The 20,364-nt window shown below is 42.5% G+C and overlaps 2 protein-coding genes across 2 annotated transcripts; both read left to right on the forward strand.

Annotated features, from left to right (window-relative positions):
- Positions 1-3,077: 3,077 nt before the first annotated feature.
- Positions 3,078-4,034, forward strand: LOC105819923 (olfactory receptor 2S2-like). Its single transcript, XM_012656281.1, has one exon. The coding sequence runs from the start codon at positions 3,078-3,080 to the stop codon at positions 4,032-4,034; it is 957 nt and encodes a 318-aa protein (XP_012511735.1).
- A 13,280-nt stretch (positions 4,035-17,314) lies between these two features.
- On the forward strand, positions 17,315-18,271 carry LOC105819914 (olfactory receptor 2S2-like). The gene has a single exon (XM_012656270.1). It carries the CDS (start codon positions 17,315-17,317, stop codon positions 18,269-18,271), a length of 957 nt encoding a protein of 318 aa, XP_012511724.1.
- The last annotated feature ends 2,093 nt before the right edge of the window (positions 18,272-20,364 follow it).

Raw genomic sequence — 20,364 nt, forward strand, 5'->3', positions numbered from 1 at the left:
ACATCTCCTACCCCAGATCTATCTCTAAATCTTACAGTTTTTTCCTCCTAAATGTCTCCAAGGGCCACTCCTCCATCCCTGTTGCTTTCACCATGGGCTAGTTCCATATACTCCTCCTGTGCCCAGCCTCCTGGACAGCTTTGTGGCATTCTCAGTCATACAGTTAGCTCCACTCTGCTGGGCATTCCCTGAAGATAAAGACCCATTTCTGATCATCATGTCCTCCATCCAGCCTAACTCTTTGGCACTTGGCACAAGGCCTGGCACATGTGACATGTTGGTAGCATAGAGATTATTTGGTGTGGTGGGGATGGGCAGGCAAGTAGCAGTGAAAGAGAGAGTGAGAGAGAAAGAAAGAGCTGTGTCACTGGGTGGAGGTGAGGAAACGCCTGGATAGCCAGGGAATCTGTGTGACCCAAAGTTCCCAGAAATATTGGTATCATGATCTTCCTAAGGAATAGTTGAAGAGAAGGCCTAGCTCTTTTTCCCTTCCAGACCCTTTGAGGGCCAGTGATAGAGCCACCCTGAACCAACTGTTGTGATCAAAGCCCAGGAGAACTCTGAGTACCTGGCACCAGCAAACTTTCTGAGCGGAGGTTTCCTTGTGCTGAGAGGGGAGCTTTGGATAGATTTGCACAACGTTGCCTAATTGGGTCTGTGGGGTGAAGTCTAAACTCTGAGCCTCTCATCAGTCTTTAAATTGCTTCTGGGATAGGACCCAACCCCAAAGCAACCCTGTCCTAAATTCCAGAGAGAGTCTTTATGGGACCCTCTGGAGAGCAGTACAAGCACAGAGAAGGGAGGGTCATGGGCCCGGTGGCTGGGCATGGCTTGCCAGCCTGCTCTGGGGTGCACACTCCTCCAGGCTGGGGCTCCTGGCTGAGCCTCAGACTTGAGAACCAGCCTTTGTTTCCTTGTCTCCCTGAGCCCCAAGGCTAGGCAAGGGCTTCTTCTGGGGCTGTGGCTGCACTCTGGTCCCCTCTATGCACTCAGGATCGTTTTGAGACTCCAGGAAGTGAGACAACAGTTAAAGAGTATATGCCCATGTCAAAAGTGTGCACCTATGTGTTGCCAAGGCAGCTCTGAGATATAAAGCTTCTTATAAGCTGCTTGGTTATGGTTGGGTAGCACCCAGAAGGACAGGTGACACTAAGACAGCCACTTGTCCTGACCTCAGTAAATTGGCAGCCTCCCCTCTTCACTGGCCTGCCTTCCCGCGAGCAATTATCCAGCCTAGACTGGACCCCAAACTGGGTAAGTGCTGGGTGATCTCTGTGGCCAGCTCTTCACCAAGTGAGAGCAAAGGAAAGAAGTTGTGTGCAAAGAAGTCTGTGCAGGGAGGGGCTGAGAATAGAATTGGGTGGGGCAACGAGGCAACTGTTCCCAAAGTTCTGAAGGCTGCAAGTGTGCCAAAGGAACAGGCATGTTTTGCAAGAGCCCAGAAGGTAGACTTAGGACTAGCCGAGGAAGAGAGAAGTTAGAAAAAGGCAAATTTCAGGTCCCTGAAGAACTCCAACAACCTGGGCATTCTGACAACAACATTGCCATGAGCCCCTCATTGTCCAAAATGTTTACACATAGGCTGAGAAATCACTTATTGGAGAGGGGACTCTGTGACAGGGGGCTTAGAGGTGGGGACTGGATGGTTTAATATCTGAAGGTTCTACCAAGCTCAGATTCTGCACTCCTGATACTAAAAAGAGCTTTTCTCTAAAAATAGTTCCTCATTCCTTAATTCCTGATATCCTGAGATAACCTTTTTTGGACATTGTATCATTACCAATTAGGAAAAAAACCACCCTTTCTTCAGGGGCATGTGCTATCACAAATCTCTCTTCTGACCTTATTTTCTCCACCTTTGACCTGAGAGGGATTGAAATAGATCAGTGATTCCCAAGACTGATACATCCAGAATACATGGGGAACGTTTATTTAAAAAGCAAAAAAAACAAAACAAAAACAGATTACCAAGACAATCTGCAAAGATAGGACCCAGAAATTAGTACTTTTAACCAGCACTGGAGTAGTTATTAGGCAGCCAGCTCCATGCCATTTGGACACGCTGCAGCAGGGCCTGGTGACGTCTGGTGTTCTGAATCTCTTTGGCAGTAAAATTGTGATGAACTATGGTGTGGATTTCGGTATTCTGGGAGGTCGAGTAGGTTTGTGTGTGAACATGTCTGCAAACCTCCAAATGGCATTAATGGGATGGCATCTCTCATTGAATGTGAGGTGAGTGTGACTCAAGGTCCCACCAAACCCAGGCTGGGGATGTGAATTGTGAGTGGGCTCCAACAATCAGGTAAGATTCTATTTTTCCAACCTAGTCCCAGAATAGCAAAGATGCAGGCACATCAGGTGTGGTTACAGGAGGAGACACATGAGTCCTTCTCTTCCAGACCAGATTTCTGGAGACTTTGGTGGGGACTCCATGCCATAGACTCCAGAAATTCAATTTGGTCAGATTATTCAGGGAAGAATGTCAATAAACTGATTTATACTAACTAAACTCACAAAAGACTGAAGAGTTAACCAGACACTGAGTAAGAAATAAAGTGCTGGGGAGATAAGAAACTCTATGTTTTCAAGCCACCAGTATCTCCCCATAAGACTGTCTATGTGAGAAGTCAAATTATAATAGAAACTTGCTGGCTGAGGAGGAGCCGGACCCAGAAGAATGGGCCATGTGACCTGCAGGGTCACTGAGCTGTGATAGCCTGAGGTCTCCAATTATTACATACGGCAGAGACAGAGTTACTCAGAAGCTCCTGCTTCCCTATAAAGTGCTAGAGACAGCATATGTGCACATATGACATTGCGTTAGGTGTATTAATATTTTTTAGACAGATTGTTCATTTTATTCATTCTAAGTTTCATTAGATTTCCAAGGTCTCCTCTTCTGAGGCCTGCTGGATTTTAGATAACTTGGTTTTATAGTTGAATTCCAGAGGGTAAGTTTATTTACAATTTTAGAGACATCATACTGTGATCCCCATGTATTGACTCAAGCAAGCCATCAAATAGCAAAAGTGTATCTTCTGCCTTCAGTGTTCTAGGGATGAAAGAGAGAGTTTGAAATGGGAGCATCCAACCAGTCCACTGTGACAGAATTTGTCTTGCTGGGCCTCTCCGCCCATCCAAAACTAGAGAAAACGTTCTTTGTGCTGATTCTATCCATGTACCTGGTGATCCTGCTGGGCAATGGGGTCCTCATCCTGGTGACTGTGTCTGACCCCCACCTGCACACACCCATGTACTTCTTCCTGGGGAACCTCTCTTTCCTGGACATCTGCTACACAACCTCCTCAGTACCTCTGGTCCTGGATGGCTTCCTCACTCCCAGGAAAACAATTTCTTTCTCAGGCTGTGCAGCACAGATGTTCCTCTCCTTTGCCATGGGAGCCACAGAGTGTGTGCTCCTGGGCATGATGGCATTTGATCGCTATGTGGCCATCTGCAACCCCCTTAGGTACCCTGTGGTCATGAGCAAGGCTGCCTACGTGCCCATGGCTGCCAGCTCCTGGGTGGCTGGTGGAGCCAACTCCTTGGTGCAGATCTCTCTTGCAGTACAGCTACCCTTCTGTGGGGACAACGTCATCAACCATTTCATCTGTGAGATCCTGGCAGTTCTAAAGTTGGCCTGTGCTGACATCTCCATCAATGTGATCAGCATGGGGGTGGCCAATGTGATCTTCCTGGGGGTGCCAGTTCTGTTCATCTTTGTCTCCTACATCTTCATACTCACCACTATCTTAAAGATCCCCTCAGCCGAGGGGAGGAAAAAGGCCTTCTCCACCTGCTCTGCTCACCTTACTGTGGTGATCATCTTCTATGGGACCATCCTCTTCATGTATGGGAAGCCCAAATCCAAGGACCCACTGGGGGCAGACAAGCAGGACCTTTCAGACAAACTCATCTCCCTCTTCTATGGGCTTCTGACCCCCATGCTGAACCCCATCATCTACAGCCTGAGGAACAAGGATGTTAAGACTGCCACAAGGAGCCTTGTGGCTCAGAAGTGCTTCACAAGGTGATGAGATATATTCCATGACCCACACACTCTGATGGCTCTCACTTGAGACTCTCAATGCAAAGCAATGCTAGGTGAGGGGCAAGTTGAGTTTAGAGACACGCTACTCACAGTGTGGTCCATGGACCAGCACTGTCAGCAGCACCTGGGGACTTATTAGACATACAGACTCTTGGGGCCCATTGCAGACCTACTGAATTGAAACCTGCATTTTACCAAGGTCCTCAAGGTGATTTGTATGCATGTTAAACTTCGAGAAGTATTGGTTGAGAGTGTGTAGTGAATGCTGTGTTGCGCTGCCCAGATTCCTGCCCCCACCTTACCTAGGGCTGAAGCACTCATGACCCCAGCTGCTGGGAGCATGGTGGCTGACAGCATTCAGCAGAATCTCTCTGCAGTGTTGCCCTTGACTAAAGAGAGCTACCTCACCCAAAGTCACATTCCCTTCTTAGGAGCAGCCCATATCTAGTGATTAGTCTATGTCAATATAAAGGCCCAGTCCTCTTTGCCTCAGTTGGGGATATCTCTAAAGGAAAATGCCAGCTTGAGAACTTCCCTGTGGCAGTTCAAGTTCTCCCTCTGTCTAGTCCTGCTTCCTTCACCTGCCCCCACCTCACCAGGTGTTGATCTTAAGAGCACTTGCCAGTAAACATTCTGCACGAAAATCTCCCCAACTTCCAGGGAACCCAAGCTGCGGCAGAGAACAGCAGTCAGTTTCCACACAGATGTGTGAACAGTGTATATATCCTTGGTGCGTGTCCTTCTCCTGTGTTTCCTGTACTCCCAGGAATAACTCATTGAATTCCTTTTGTTCAAAGAAAAAATTGTTCCCTAAAAAACTATTTGCTAAATTAATTACTTTAGTTTTCACTTCTATAAATGAATCTTGATTTGTATTTACTGAACAAGTGTTTTTACTCCTAAACAGAGAGTAAACAGGGCTGTTGTATCCACTGGGCTTGAGGGCTCAGTAGTCAGGTCTATGGCAGTTTCTTCAAGTTCAAAGATCTTTGAGGTCTGGAAAGCACGTTAGTCTTGACTACAACAAAACAAAACAAAATATAAAAAATCTTAATTGTTTATTTACATGACTACAAAAGGGAACATTATGTCAATCTCAATAATGGATAAATGTTTGTATTCATGCATCAGTATTTTAAAATAATCTACAGATTAGATACTTCCACTTTGCAAAAATTCCTGCATTTTCGTAATTATTGTTGAGAAGTCATAGAATTGTAAATTAAATGAGTCACTTGCAAGCCAAATATTTCAATAACAGAAATAGAAAAATCATTTCAAATTTACCGATAAATTATACATAAAGTGGGGTACAGATTCATTTTGACGTGATGTGGGCTAGGACCTCCAGAAGGAAGAGTGTCCAGGCCTGGAACAGTCTTGAGGGGAACCTGACAGTCCCAGATAATATTTCTCTGCAGTACCTAGAACAATAATCAGCATGCAGGTGCTCAGTTCAACACACAGGGGTCTTGCCCCGATTATCTTCCAGCTCTCTCTTGCTCCTGCTCTTGTGCTCAGAGAGATGAGGCGTGTGTGGCCGGTAGACTTCTACAGAGGGTTTAAGTGAGGGCTCAGATGGGTGAAACTTTTCCCCAGGAGAAAATCCAAACTATGCTTGTGTCTATCTAGCGTGAGACCTGAGGTAGTCTGTGGGCTGCCAGGGCTTCTTTCTTTGGTCTTATGGAAATGATGAAAGTGTAAATGAAGATGGCCGAGCCCACACACCGTAATGAGAACTGCGTGCAGTTCCCCTGCAGTAATGCGTGCAATGGTGTCTCTGAGGATGACAAACACATACAAAGAACTCCGATACCAGCTTCCATCTCCTTCTCACCAAAGAATAATTAGTACCCAAGGTCTTTTTATTAGCAAATCACTCTGTTTCCCTTTAACACCAGTCATTTTTTTAATCTTATGTTTTACTTTATTTTTAATCGACACATAATAGCAGCTCATATTTATGGGGTACAGTGTGATGTTTTGATATACACACTGTGTGATGATCAAATCAGGGTGATTAGCATATGCGTCACCTGAAACACTTGTCATTTCTTTGTGGTGAGAACATTCAAATCCTCTCTTCTAGCTATTTTGAAATATACAATATTATTAACTATGGTTACTATGCAATGGAACACTAGAACTTATTCCTTCTATCTAACTTTAACTTTGACCAACTTCATCCCATCCTCCCCTCCCCCCTACTCTTCCCAGCCTCTGGTAACCACTATTCTACTCTCTACCTCCACGAAATCAACCTTTTTAGATTCCGCATGAGTGAGATTATGTGGGAGTGGTTCTTTTATGCTTGGCTTATTTCACTTAACTTAATGTCCTCTGGGTTCATCCATGGTGTTGCAAATTATAGGATTTCATTTTTTATGGCTAAATAGTATTCCATTATGTATATACCACATCTTCTTTATCCATTCATCTGCTGGTGGACACTTAGGTTGATTCCATATCTTGGCTATTGTGAATAGTGCTGCAATAAACATAGGAGTGCAGATGTCTCTTCAAAGTACTGATTTCATTTCCTTTGTATATATATCCAATAGTGGGATTACTGTATCATATGGTAGTTCTGTATTTAAATCTTTGAAGAAAATTTAAATATAGTTACTGTTTTTTCATAACAAATATTATCTGGAACTGTCAGGTCCCTCTCAAAACTGTTCCAGGCCTGGACAGTCTTCCTTTTGGAGGTCCTAGCCCACATCACGTCAAAATGAACCTGTATCCCACTTTATGTATAAACTTTGTGGTAAATTTGAAATGATTTTTCTATTTCTGTTATTAATATTATTTGGCTTACAAGTGACTCATTTACTTTACAATTCTATGACTTCTCAATGATAATTACGAAAATAATTATGAAAACAGCATAGATACTGTTTTCCATAATGGCTGTACTAATTCACATTCCCATCAACAGTGTATAAGAGTTGCCCTTTCTCCATACCTTCACCATCATTTGTTATTTTTTGGCTTCTAACTAGGGTGAGGCGATATCTCATTGTGCTTTTCATTTACATTTCCCTGATGATTAGTGATGTTGAGCATTTTTTTCATATTCTTGGCCATTTGTGTCTTCTTTTGAGAACTGTCTATTCAGATCTTTGGCCCATTTTAAAATCAGATTATTTGGGGGTTTATTGCTGCTGAGTTGTTTGAGTTGTTTTTTTTTTTTTTATTTCAGCATATTATGGGGTACAGATGTTTAGGTTACATGTGTTGCCCTTGGTTCCCCCCGCCCAAGTCCGTGAGGGAGGAGGGGACGGGTATTTGTATACACAAGGAGTGCAATGCACACTACCCGAAGGATGGACATATGTTGAGTTGTTTTATATTCTGGATATTAACCCCTTGTCAGATGCATAGTTTGTGAAAATATCTGTTGCTTTGGTAAAGATTAAGTTTCAATCCAAGGCTCATTGGCTGCACCCTGCATTCTCCTCTCATGCACTTCGAAGAGAAACTTCCCATCTATGGCTTGACCTTGTTGTTCCCTTATCAACCCCAGGGCTTTCTTCTGCCCTCATGTCCTCTGTGCAACCTTTATGCTATCCTGTAGCCGTGGGGAGGGTAGTGTCTCTTCCTACTTGGGAAGAGCTGCAACTGGACTCCCCATCAGCTAAAAGTATGGCTACCATGACACTCACCACATGATACCATTTAATGTCCTCTCTGGCCATAGTGGAACAGGGCATGTCCTGTTTAATCAATTTAATTAGTTAAGAATTTTTAGTCGTATGTGGTACAACTATCTTAGAGAAAAGATTGAATTAATTGATTTATGTGACCAAACAGTCAAAGGTGAGAGATGCAGCTGGCCTTGTGGTACCACCAGGGACTCAAATGCAGCCCAGACATTCTTTATATTTTATCTTTTTTTTTTTTTGGAGAAGAAATGATTTATCCAGATACTCCAAAAGAGACATCACAAGGAGCAATCTTTTAAAATTTTTTAATTGACAAGTAAATATTGTATATATTTATGTTGTATAACATGATGTTTTGATCTATGTATGTATTGTGAAAGGGCTAAATCAAATGAACATATGCATTATCTCAATACATATCATTCATTTCTTGTGATTAGAACACTTAAAATATACTCCATTAGCAATTTTTAAGTATATAATATATTGTTATTAACTATAGTCACCAGGATGTATATAATAGGTCTCTAGAACTTATTCCTCCCGTCTAACTGAAATTTTGTGTCCTTTCACCAGCATCTCCCCATTTCCCCTACCCCTCCAGCCTCTAGTAAATACCATTTTCCTCTCTGTCTCTATGAGCTTGAATTTTTTAAATTCCACATATAAGTGAGATTATGCACTATTTGTCTTTCTATGCCTGGCTTATTTCACTTAACATAATGTCCTCCAGGTTTATCTGCATTGTCCAAAATTTGATCTCTCATCTTCTGTCTCTTGCCTCTGCTTCGTTTTCTCAAACAGGCATCTTCCATAAGGATGGCAACATGATCTCCAACAATTTTGAAGCTCACGTTTCTTTTTTGCTTCAACCCTGTTTACTATCCAGTGAATTTGGAGGATTCCAAGTTAATACATCTCAGAGGAGGTGTGTGACTGACTTGGCTTAGGACAGTTTTCTAGTCCTGGCCAATTAAAGCTAGTGGGGGTTTTGGAGCAGTGGTACCTATTTAGGGAATTACCTCCCATTTGTACCATATAGTTGAAGTGCAGGAAGGAGCATTTCTTAAAAGAAGTACATATTTCAAAATGCAAGAGAATCCTTGGAGAGAAGAAAACGTATGTTCATTACACATTTTAGACACAATGCCACTTACCCTACCTATATTTATATGTATGGTCACTTGCAACAGTGGCTCCAAATCCCTCCCTGTATCCGCACCATCCTGTCATGGAATCTGCACTGCCCTCCCATTTTGACTCTGGCACAGCAAAGAGGGGGTCAAAGGGAACAGCTGCTAATAGGTATGGAGTTTCTTTTTAAGGTATTGAAAATGTTCTGGAATTAGGTAGTGGTAATGTTTGCACAACCTTGTGAATATGCTAAAAACTACCAATTGTATATTTTGAAAGAGTGAATTTTATGGTATATGAATTATATCCGAACTTTCTAAAGTTTAAAAAATTATGATGAATTTGATTTTAAAGTTAGATTTATTGAAGTATAATTCATATACACCCTTGGGGCATAAAAAAGTCACTGTTTTTAGGTGTACAGTTTGATAAATTTTGACAAATGTATACAGTCATGTAACCACCACCCCTATCAAGACATTTCCAGCCAGGCGTGGTGGCTCACGCCTGTAATCCTAGCACTCTGGGAGGCCAAGGCGGGTGGATTGTTTGAGCTCAGGAGTTCGAGACCAGCCTGAGCAAGAGCGAGATCCCGTCTCTACTAAAAATAGAAAGAAATTAATCAGACAACTAAAACTATATAGAAAAAATTAGCCGGGCATGGTGGCACATTCCTGTAGTCCCAGTTACCCAGGAGGCTGAGGCAGAAGGATTGCTTGAGCCCAGAGTTTGAGGTTGCTGTGAGCTAGGTTGACGCCATGGCACTCTAGCCCGGGCAAAGAGTGAGACTCTGTCTCAAAAAAAAAAAATTTCCTTCACCCAAAATGTTCCCACATGCCCCTTTGTGGTCAATTACCTCTCTGCCCCCATCTCCTAGAAATCATTGATCTGAATTCCATCCCTATTAAGTTTTCTCTTTTCCAGAATGCCACAAAGCTGGAATCATACAGTATGTACTTTTTTTGGGGTCTGTCTTACTCGAATTTAATGGGCGGTACCTAGACCAGACCCAGTGGTCAAACAACAGGGCTACTTCTCTCTAGAATCTGGGGCTGGGCATTAATAACACTTAATCAAATCTAAGCACTTTAGAGAAGTAACATAGAGCAGTAAAAATCACAGTATTTAGAGTTCGACCAACTTGGGTTTGAATCACAGTTCTGAAATTTCCTGTTGATATAAATTTCAAAAGTTTAGTTAAACTCTCTGAGCCTGTTTCCTGATTACTACAATGTGAATAAAAATACCTACTTCATTGGGTTCTTTTGAGGATTAAATTAAAATGAGAGAATGGGCCAAGGTAGGGGGATCACTTGAGGCCAGGAGTTTAAGACCAGCCTGGGCAACATAGTGAGAGCCCGTCTCTACAAAAATAAAAATAAAAAAATAAAAAAATTAGCCAGGCAGGGTGGTGTGCACCTGCAGTCCCAACTACTCAGGAGGCTGAGGTGGGAGGATCACTTGAGCCCAGGAATTTGAGGCTACAGCGAGCTATGATTGCACCCCTGCACTTCAGCCTGGGCAACAGAGTGAGACCCTGTCTCTAAAAAATAACAGTAATAGAAAATAAAATAAGAGCATGTGTGTCCACACAGTGTCCAGCACATACTAGGCAACCAAAAATAATAACTATTAATAATATTATTTTATTATTATTATTATTGATTGGCAGAAGACATATGACCTCTAAGAACACTTAATTCCTAAGTGTTGCACAGTGTCATTCCTTGAGACTCCGCTAACTGTTCATCCCTCCAGCTTCAAATCTCCCCTGAGTACATGATTTTTATTCTAGTCTTGTGTTTCTCATAGCTTCTATGTTATTTCTTTTTCACTAGAGACCTTGGGAAAGTTCATTAATCTTTCTGAGTTTCAGATTCCTCATCGAAAACAAGAGCATGATATTACTCACCAAATAGAGTTATTGTGAGGATTGAAAGAGAAAATGCAACTTACCCAGTGCCTGGCACTTAAGTGGAATAGAAGCCTTCTTATCTGATGTGGTCAGAACCAACATTTAGTTGGTTAATTTGATTAATTTTTTTAAGTTAATAAAGTTAACATAGTATTATGTATGTCTATATTTAATCTTAAACCAATGGTTCTCATTGATGAGTGAAATAACAAAATGTGATACATGTATAAAAGGAGTACTACTCAGCCATAAAAAAGGATAAAGTAATGCCTTTGCAATGGTTTAGATGGAACTGGAGACCATTATCCTAAGTGAAGTATCTCAAGAATTGAAAAACAAACACCACATGTACTCCCTGTTAAATTGTAACTAACCAATGGGCACATATGTGCACAGAGGAAAGTAAAATTCACTGGAAACAAAGGAGGGGGAAGGGGAAAAGAGGAGGGGCAAAAAAAAACCTACCTAACCAGTACAACGAACACTATTGGAGTGATAGGCACACTTATAGCCATGTCTCAAGCATTACAAAAGCAATCCATGTAACAAAAACATTTGTACCTCCTTGATATTTTGAAATAAAAGAAGAGAATGTTTTAAGTTTTATAACGAATTAAAAAATTTTAAATTAAATGTTAAATTATGACCTATTGATTCTAAGTGCTAGTCCAAAAGGTAATTTCCTTTGGACTATGCTGTGTTATTAATGCAAAGAAAACAATATTAAATGAGAAATTTAAATTAAAAAAAAAAACAGTTGTTCTCAAGATGTGGTCTCGGGACCCCTGAGAGTTCCTAACACACATTGATGGATCCACGAGGTCACAACTGTTTTCCTAATAATACTAAATTGCTGTCTGCCTTTTTCACTGTCACTTTCCCACGAGAGTACAGTGAAATTTCCTAGAGGTTACAGGACATGTGACATTGAAGCAGATTGATTACAGAAACAGCCGTGAGAATCCAGCTGTCTTCTCTTAAGCCAGACATTAAAGAGAGTAGAAAGAGATGTAAAACAATACCATTCTTCTATATTTTGTTTTAGAAAACATAGTTATTTTTTAAAATGTTATTTGTGGTAACATGTAATATATTTATTATTGTTAATTTTAAATATAATAACAAATAATTTATCAGTTTTAATTTCTAATATGGTGAATATTGATAGATATAATCCATATAAACAAAAACTCTTTGGATCTGAGAGTTAGAAAGTCTGAGGAGGGGGCAGTCTTAGGGAGGCCCCCATAGTTTAAAGTAACTGTTTTGGAATACACCAGAGCATTCTGTTCTTCTTAACAAGGCCTGACCTTAAGAGAGACTATTTTGCCAGGGTCTAGCCTCCTGAGGTTTTATCAGAGCCTAACTGACCCAGAGGAAGGGAAATACCTAACTCTAGCCCGCTCTAGCATCCTATACCACCTGACAGGGACAAATAAACCAAGAGACATTTGTGAAGATTACAGACCAGGGACACAGGCTCCCTAAAAGACTGAGACCTATTCGTAGGATTATAGAACACTTCCCCCATCCCATGCACACACTCTACCACCACATTACTGAAAGCCTATTTACTGAAGTTCCTTTTACCCAGTACGTCATGCCTGGCTTTCAACAAAAACTTACAAGGCATATTATAAGGCAAAAAACATAGTTGGAGAAAACCCCAGAACCAGACTCAGACATGGCAAGAATGTTGGAATTATCAGACCAGGAATTTTAAATAACTATTATTAATATGCTAAGAACTCTAATGGAAAAAGTAGTCAACATACAAAAACAAATGGGTGATCTAAGCAAAGAGATGAAAATTCTAATAGAGAATCAAAAAGAAATGCTGGATATCAAAAACACTGTAACAGAAATGAAGAATACGTTTGATGGGCTCATAAGTAGACTGGACAGGGCCAAGGAAAGAATCTCTGAGCTTGAGGATCTGTCAACAGAAACTTCCAAAACTGAAAAGCAAAGCAAAGAAAAAAGACTGAAAATAAAACCAGAAAAAATATCCAAGAACTGTTAGACAAGTACAAGAGGTGTAACATATGCATAATGAGAATACCAGAAGAAGAATAAAGAGAGAAACAAAAGAAATATTTGAGGAATGTAAAGGAGTCTTGAGATCAAAAAGTTTGGGAACTACTTCATTAAAGATTTTCTTTTATGCTAAAATGTATAACTGGATTTATTTGCCAATATTTTGACACAGAGAGAGGGCCATTTCTTGTCTACAAGTTCACTAAGTGAAGTCTTAAATAAATCACGCCCATGGACATTGCCTACAATTTTCGATTTTTTTTAAATTTCAGAATATTATGGGGGTACAAACGTTTTGGTAACATGAATTACTTTTGTACAGTTTGAGCCAAAGTTGTAAGTGTGTCCATCACCCAGATAATGTGCATTGTACCCATTAGGTATGAATTTACCCAGCCTCTACCATTTTCAATTAAAATTTTCTTAAAGAATTTAAAGACGTTTTGCAAAAGGATCAGGGTGGAGAATCTGTCTGGATTTTAACAGTTGTCTCCCTGACATCTGATATGATAGCAATTTATTTTAATATCTTGCCTTTAATGAATCTAGTCAAAGCATTCAACTTAGTTTTCATAAGAGCAACTCTTTCCACCATCTTTTTAGCTTGGTTTGTGTAACTTAAAAATTAATATAACGACAAGGTTAACAAATAGATTGAGCAGGCTGGGGAGCCACCGTAACTGCCTCTTAGTGTACCTCCCAGCTAAGTAGGAGCTGAGGCATTGAGCAGTCTGCATCATGGGCGCTGCTCTCTATGTTTGGTAGAGTGAATGGATAGTGTTAGTTAATCTGGTGAGCCAAGTAAAAGGAGTGTGGTTGAAAGAAGGCACTTCTCAAAAGTAGCAACCACTACAAATATTAGTGTCCTACTTTTAACTCAAACCCTCTTATCCACTAACCCACACGCTCCTCTCAATTACAGCAAAGCTTTCGTTTTTTTGGTTTTTTTTTTTTTTGAGACAGGTTCTGGCTTTGTCACCTGGGCTGGAGTGCAAATGCATCATCATAGCTCACTGCACCCTCAGACTCCTGGGCTCGAGCGATCCTCCTGCTTCAGGATCCCAAGTAGCTGAGACTATAGGCATGCACCACCATGTCCAGCTAATTTTTTTATTTTTTGTAAAGACGGAGTCTCACTATGTTGCTCAGGCTAGTCTCAAACTTCTGGCCTCAAGCAGTCCTCCGGCCTCAGCCTCCCTAAGTGCTGGGATTACAGGCATGAGCCACCACGCCCAGCCTATAGGAAAGATTTCTTATCTCCTTATCCTCAGTAATCCTCAATAACCCCAACAGAGAATAAGAGGATGGTTGGAGGAATGTTTTGATATTAAGTCATAACAACTGTTCAGTCCCCAGTCCCCTGTGCTAACTTAAATGCCCTCTCCTTCCTGTTTCCTCTGGTTTTTGTTTTGTTGTGTTCTGTTTCTCTCTCTTAGTTTTAAAATGCTGCCCTTGGTCTGCCTTTGTCTTTATCCCCGATCTGTCCGTAAGCCCTGTAATGTCTTTCCTATGATGTCTCTCGTGTTGGCCCCACACACCCTTCCCTCTGCCCTTTCTCCTTTCACTCGTCTCTGCTGCCTGGCTCACGTACAAGTTAGGGACATTTGCAAAATCTCTCACAGAGTGTAGCTGTCACCAGAACCTTTCTGGTGGTCACAGGCCCTGCCTTCATCATTTCTTCTTTCTTTCCAGTGCCTGGTGCTGGCCCACGGCACATATCTCTTGCTTCCTGTTTTCAAGGGCAGGGGTCATGTCTGGTCAGCCCTGGATGTGTGCCGAGGGGCTGTAGGGAAGGCCACACTCGGGAAGCATGTAGATGACCAGTGTGTCTGTCTCAGCCAAGGCAAACCTTCCCTCTCTTGTTTTGACACTCAGCTTTGCAAAGACAAGTGGCAGAGCCCCCTCAGAGAGACATAATATTGTGGTCAAAGCACAGTAAGAATTTAGTTATCGCCTCTACTTCCAGGAAGGTCAGCAAGGACAGGATGGGAACTTTCCAATCTAAGGAACATTCCTTTGTGGTGAGACTTAAGATTTACACAGAGCTGTCGGCAACTTGTCTAATTGAGTTTATGGGACACAGGCCCCAAACTCCTGTGAGGCTTTTCACCAAACTTTAAATTGCTTCTGGGATTAAAACTGGCCCCTGAACAACCCAAGCTCTAAATTGTTGCATGACTCCTTGGTAGAACCTCTGGAGAGCGGGGTGAGGGGCGGAGAGCACAGGTGCCTGCCCTGAGCATGCAGGCCAGGAATGGCCATGCCACTGGGCAGAGTCCTTGAGTTGTCCTTCCTCTGGTTATCTCCCTGGGCCCGCAGAAGCCCAGGAGAATGAGCAGGTAGAGCCCCTCCAGGTGTGACCAACCGTAAGTTCCCTTTCTCTTGTTGTGGAACTTGAAAGGACTGCTTAGCTCTAAGACAGCTAATCAGAACTTGCTACATATTTCCAGGTGCAGCCCCAACAGATACGGCAGCCTGGGGACAGTCACTGTGGACAATTGAAACAATCACTTCCCAAGCCTGGAGCCTTCCGGTATCCTCCACGTCATGAGACCTTTTCTCTGGGTGAGCGCTTGTCGCCAGCATTGACTTATCTGCACACTGGATGTAGAAGGGTTCTCTCTGCGGCCAGACCTTCAGGTAGGTGGGGAGAAGAGCAAAGGTGGTTGTGAATGGGAACCTGGTCACAGCTTCCACGTCTGAAGGTCCTTTATAGGGGAACGGGAGCAGGCATGCTCTGGGAGTCTAGGCCAGTGTGGGAATGGGACACAGTGGGGGAGGAGTGGGGGATGACATTGGAAGAAGGGTGCTTCTGCTCGATGTAGGGGAAACCTTTCTAGCAATCAAGGCTGTCCAGCAAAGGAACAGGAGGTGTGAGCTCCAGACACCTCAGGCGTTCAAAGCAAAAACAGGAAAATTGTGTTTTGTGGAAGATATTCATACAGTGGAGGGGGAGGAGGGAAGGACCAGTTACTTTACAGTTTTCCTGCCAAGTCTAGGATTCTCTAGTCAGGAGTATTAATATCTTTTAAACAGATCTCTTTTCCCCAGATATTTCTGATTCCCACAGTTAATCTCCTCTGATATGTGCATAAGGATAGCTTCAAACTGTGCCCAGTTTCTCCCACCCAATCTTCCCCAACCAGCAGCAGTGTAATCATCACGGATGCCATGCATGGAACTCAGGGACCTCACCCCCCACCCCACCCATGCCCTGCCATGAGGCGGATATCTTGGAGAAAGGTGTGACACCTCTAATTTTCATGAGTGTCCTAGGAAAGCAAGGATGACCAAGATCTCATAGTCAGTCCTTTGCTCCTTAGTAGACCTGCTCTAGCACAAATGGAGGGGCAAGAATATAATCAGAGTGGTGAGGGAAGGAGCTCTGGGGAGAAGGTGAGGAATCACCTGGCCCTGTCCTTGCTGTGTTCTTCTCTGAGCTTCAGTTTCCTCATCTTTAACATGAGAAGTCAAGGTTTGAGGTTTTCTCTAACATATTGGATCTATAGTTCTACAGTGACATTTTCTGCTTTCTTTGAGCAACCCCTCTGTGATACTGGGTAGAATTGTCTGCTTTTCTGTAGAGAAAGCATTACTATGGCATTGCAGTGGTTTAACAGTCAACTCAGATATAGAAGGACCTGTGTTAGGAGCTGCAACATAAAAAAGCCCCCAAAGCACAGAATCCAGAATCCAGTCACAAAGACACATTGGGAGGCATGAGGGACACTTGTCCTTGGATCCAGTCCCTGCTTCTTCAGGGATCTGGACCAGACTGAGGAAGCTGCAATACTGTGGACAAAGGTGGTGGTTAGAGAGGGAGGATCTAGAAGAGCTTCTGTCAGGGTCTCCATGGTCTATTGCCCAGAAACCAAGAAATGAAATATAAACCAGGGATCAAGTAACAAATGTAAATGCCAGATAGACTCTAATCATCCTGGCCTCTGCTCATCACATTCTGTCTGCGCAGGACTCTGTGTGGAACTGAATTATTATCAGAAAGTTGTTATAAACGCACAGAATTAGAGGCAGGTGAGTGAGATGATGTCAGTGGCCAGGATCACTGAGTGTGACAGTCTGAAGCTCCCAAGGACACAGCAATTCAGGGACAGGAGGACTAGCCAGAGGAGCCCACTTCCCTGGTCAGTGCGGGAACCTGCTCCTCACCCTCAAGGTTGCTCCTTCCCGGTCCTTCTGTGACCCATCCTTATACATCCTTTCCTTCAAGTGTGCTAACACTACTGATCTCACTACAGTTCTTTCACATCCTAGAGTTCGATTAGATTTCCAGGGTCTACTTCTCCTGCTTCTGACCTGATATACCCTGACTTTCAAGGTAACTTCAGTAGGCAATGAATTTTATCCCTTAGATGCTAATATTACAAGTTGTATCTCAAAGGGTAAATTGAATATAAGGCCTAGAAGCATGTCATTGTAAAGCCCACATGCTGTTCTTTACACACATGTGTTTGCTGTCCTCGGTTTTCCGGAAAGGGGAAGTCAGAATTTAAAATGGAAGTGGCCAACCAATCCACTGTGGCAGAATTTGTCTTGCTGGGGCTGTCACATCAGCCAAGGCTTGAGAAGACATTCTTTGTGCTCATCCTGCTGATGTACCTGGTGATCCTGCTGGGCAATGGTGTCCTCATCCTGGTGACTGTGTCTGACCCCCGCCTGCACACACCCATGTATTTTTTCCTAGGGAACCTCTCCTTCCTGGACATCTGCTATACAACCTCTTCCATTCCACTAGTGCTGGATGGCTTTCTCACTCCCAGGAAAACCATCTCCTTCTCAGGCTGTGCTGTGCAGATGTTCCTCTCCTTTGCTATGGGGGCCACAGAGTGTGTGCTCCTGGGCATGATGGCATTTGATCGCTATGTGGCCATCTGCAACCCCCTTAGGCACCCTGTGATCATGAGCAAGGCTGCCTACGTGCCCATGGCTGCCAGCTCCTGGGTGGCTGGTGGAGCCAACTCCTTGGTGCAGATCTCTCTTGCAGTACAGCTACCCTTCTGTGGGGACAACGTCATTAACCATTTCACCTGTGAGATCCTGGCAGTTTTAAAGTTGGCCTGTGCTGACATCTCCATCAATGTGATCAGCATGGGGGTGGCCAACGTGATCTTCCTGGGGGTGCCAGTTCTGTTCATCTTTGTCTCCTACATCTTCATACTCACCACTATCTTAAAGATTCCCTCAGCCGAGGGGAGGAAAAAGGCCTTCTCCACCTGCTCTGCTCATCTTACAGTGGTGGTCATTTTTTATGGGACTATTCTTTTCATGTATGCAAAGCCCAAATCCAAGGACCCTCTTGGAGCAGACAAGCAGGACCTTTCAGACAAACTCATCTCCCTCTTCTATGGAGTGTTGACCCCCATGCTGAACCCCATCATCTATAGCCTGAGGAACAAGGATGTGAAGGTTGCTGTGAAGAACCTGGTGAGTCAGAAATACTTTACCCAGTGACAGTGGGAGAAAGTGATGTATCTCTTGGTTCTGTGCACACAAAGGGTCCCCTAGGAAATGATCACTTGGTAAGCATAGACTTGTTCAATGGTTTCACACAACAGTTTCCAAACTGATGTGCATTGGGTTGGGGCTTTCTCGGATGACTGAGGACGGAACACGAACTCTTTAGAATGAACAGGGTGGTTGTGCTAAATCACCTAGAACCAAGGATAAGTGACTATTAAAAATTTTTAAATTTTTTATCCTGAAAAAATAAGCAATAAAAATTAAAACTTTGTAAAAAATATGCTTGTTTCTTTGTTCATGTGCAGACCAGTTTCAATTTGTATATGGCAACTGTGCTGTTTCCTGTTCTATTGCATAATGGGGAGTATGACGGTGAGGAAAAGTCACTTCTTCATTGGCATCCAAACTGAAAACCAATCTGCCAGTTCAGAAAATTACTGACACCAAGACACATCTGAAATGACACTATCTAACCTTTCTTTGATTGCAGGAGCTCAGAGTGCTTTTATATTTAATTATTTCTTGCTTAATTTCCTAGAGACAATTTTGAGTAACTCTTTCTTCTTTTAATATATTAATACACAGAGCACATCTATTTCTACCCAAATTCACTGAGGAGTTTGTGTCGACGTCAGTCTAATTCTAAAAAACATGGCCCAAGAAGAGAATCTCTAGCAGTCTTCGTTTAGATAAATCATTACTACAATGCAAAGTTTACATTCAGAGTCCCTTTATTCCCTTGCAATCAATGTTTGCTGCCATCCCAACCCCAGTGGTCAAATTCAGTTTTCTCTGTCTCTTCAGGATTTTAGATTGGACACTGGCACCAATTGCTCATCTCTACTTATAATTACCTTGTGGCTAAGAGCATGGACTCTGGAGCCAGCTAATGTCAAATGCCTCTGCCTGTGTGACTTTGGACATGTTAGAAAAATTATTTAATCTTGTAGACCTTTGGTTTCCTAATTTGCAAAGTGGAAATAATTAAACCTACCCATGGAATTGTGAAGATTAATATGTGTATATGTAAAAAATGCACAGTGACCAGCAAAGAGTAACCTCCCAATTAATGAATGAACATTTTTATTATTAATAAAATATGTTAAATAACTCCTCTAATAACCTCTTAGCCACAAGGTAATTATAAGTAGAGAGGAGCAATTGGTGCCAGTGTCCAATCTAAAATCCTGAAGAGACAGAGAAAACTGAATTTGACCACTGGGGTTGGGATGGCAGCAAACGTTGATTGCGAGGGAATAAAGGGACTCTGAATGTAAACTTTGCATTGTAGTAATGATTTAAGCTTTATGACGCTGGAAGACAGAGCTCAATACCACACTTAACTGAATCAGTTCTGATTTATTGTTGTAGCACCTTTTGGGGTGGCTTTCTAGCTTATGAGCAGTAATCCTGTCTCTCTGGGCATTTTCCCCAGCCATCGCTCTTCCCCATCCACAGAGTGAGTCATCCATGTTTGTGCTGGGTAACACAGACCCTACCTAGACCAATCAGATTCTTTCTGCCAGGTTTTGGGGATTGTCATTAGCACCCAGGGATTGAGTCACTGGATCCATAATACACAAACTTGGGAGCTATGGGGTAGTCATGTTTGACTATGTGGATGGGGGAGTAAAGAGAAGCCAAGTCTGCAAAGAAAAAATAAATAATAGCCAAAGAGAGAGAGGAGCAAAGATGAGAGATGAGGAGGGAATCCTTAGGTGATCCTATTTCCTCATTTTTATTTTTCCTAAAATATTCACATTCCTGACTTTTGCTTCTAAAGGACCCCTATGTCTTTATACTAAATCCTGTTTTTCACTAATCTAGATTAAGTTGCTTTTGGGACAGGGGCAAGCAAAAGTCACATCTAATATCATTACTAACATATAAAATAGATATTCCCTTTTATGTGCCATGTGCAAATAGTGCCAGGCTAATGTACATGGCACAGGCCTTGGAGAAATCCGTTCTGAAGAAATTATTCTGAACTCAACATGTGGTGCTTCTTATAATCAATGACTCCCTTCTTGCTACAGTGGCTTTGCCCTTTATGGATTCCATCACCTGCAAATTTGGAACATGTC

The sequence above is a fragment of the Propithecus coquereli genome, unplaced genomic scaffold (genome assembly GCF_000956105.1).
Source record: "Propithecus coquereli isolate 6110/MARCELLA unplaced genomic scaffold, Pcoq_1.0 Scaffold114, whole genome shotgun sequence".
Taxonomy (NCBI): Eukaryota; Metazoa; Chordata; class Mammalia; order Primates; family Indriidae; genus Propithecus; species Propithecus coquereli.

What these genes read in the sequence shown, in the direction of transcription:
- LOC105819923 (XM_012656281.1), top strand. Translation starts at nt 3,078, where the DNA reads ATGGGAGCATCCAACCAGTCCACTGTGACAGAATTTGTCTTGCTGGGC.
- LOC105819914 (XM_012656270.1), top strand. Translation starts at nt 17,315, where the DNA reads ATGGAAGTGGCCAACCAATCCACTGTGGCAGAATTTGTCTTGCTGGGG.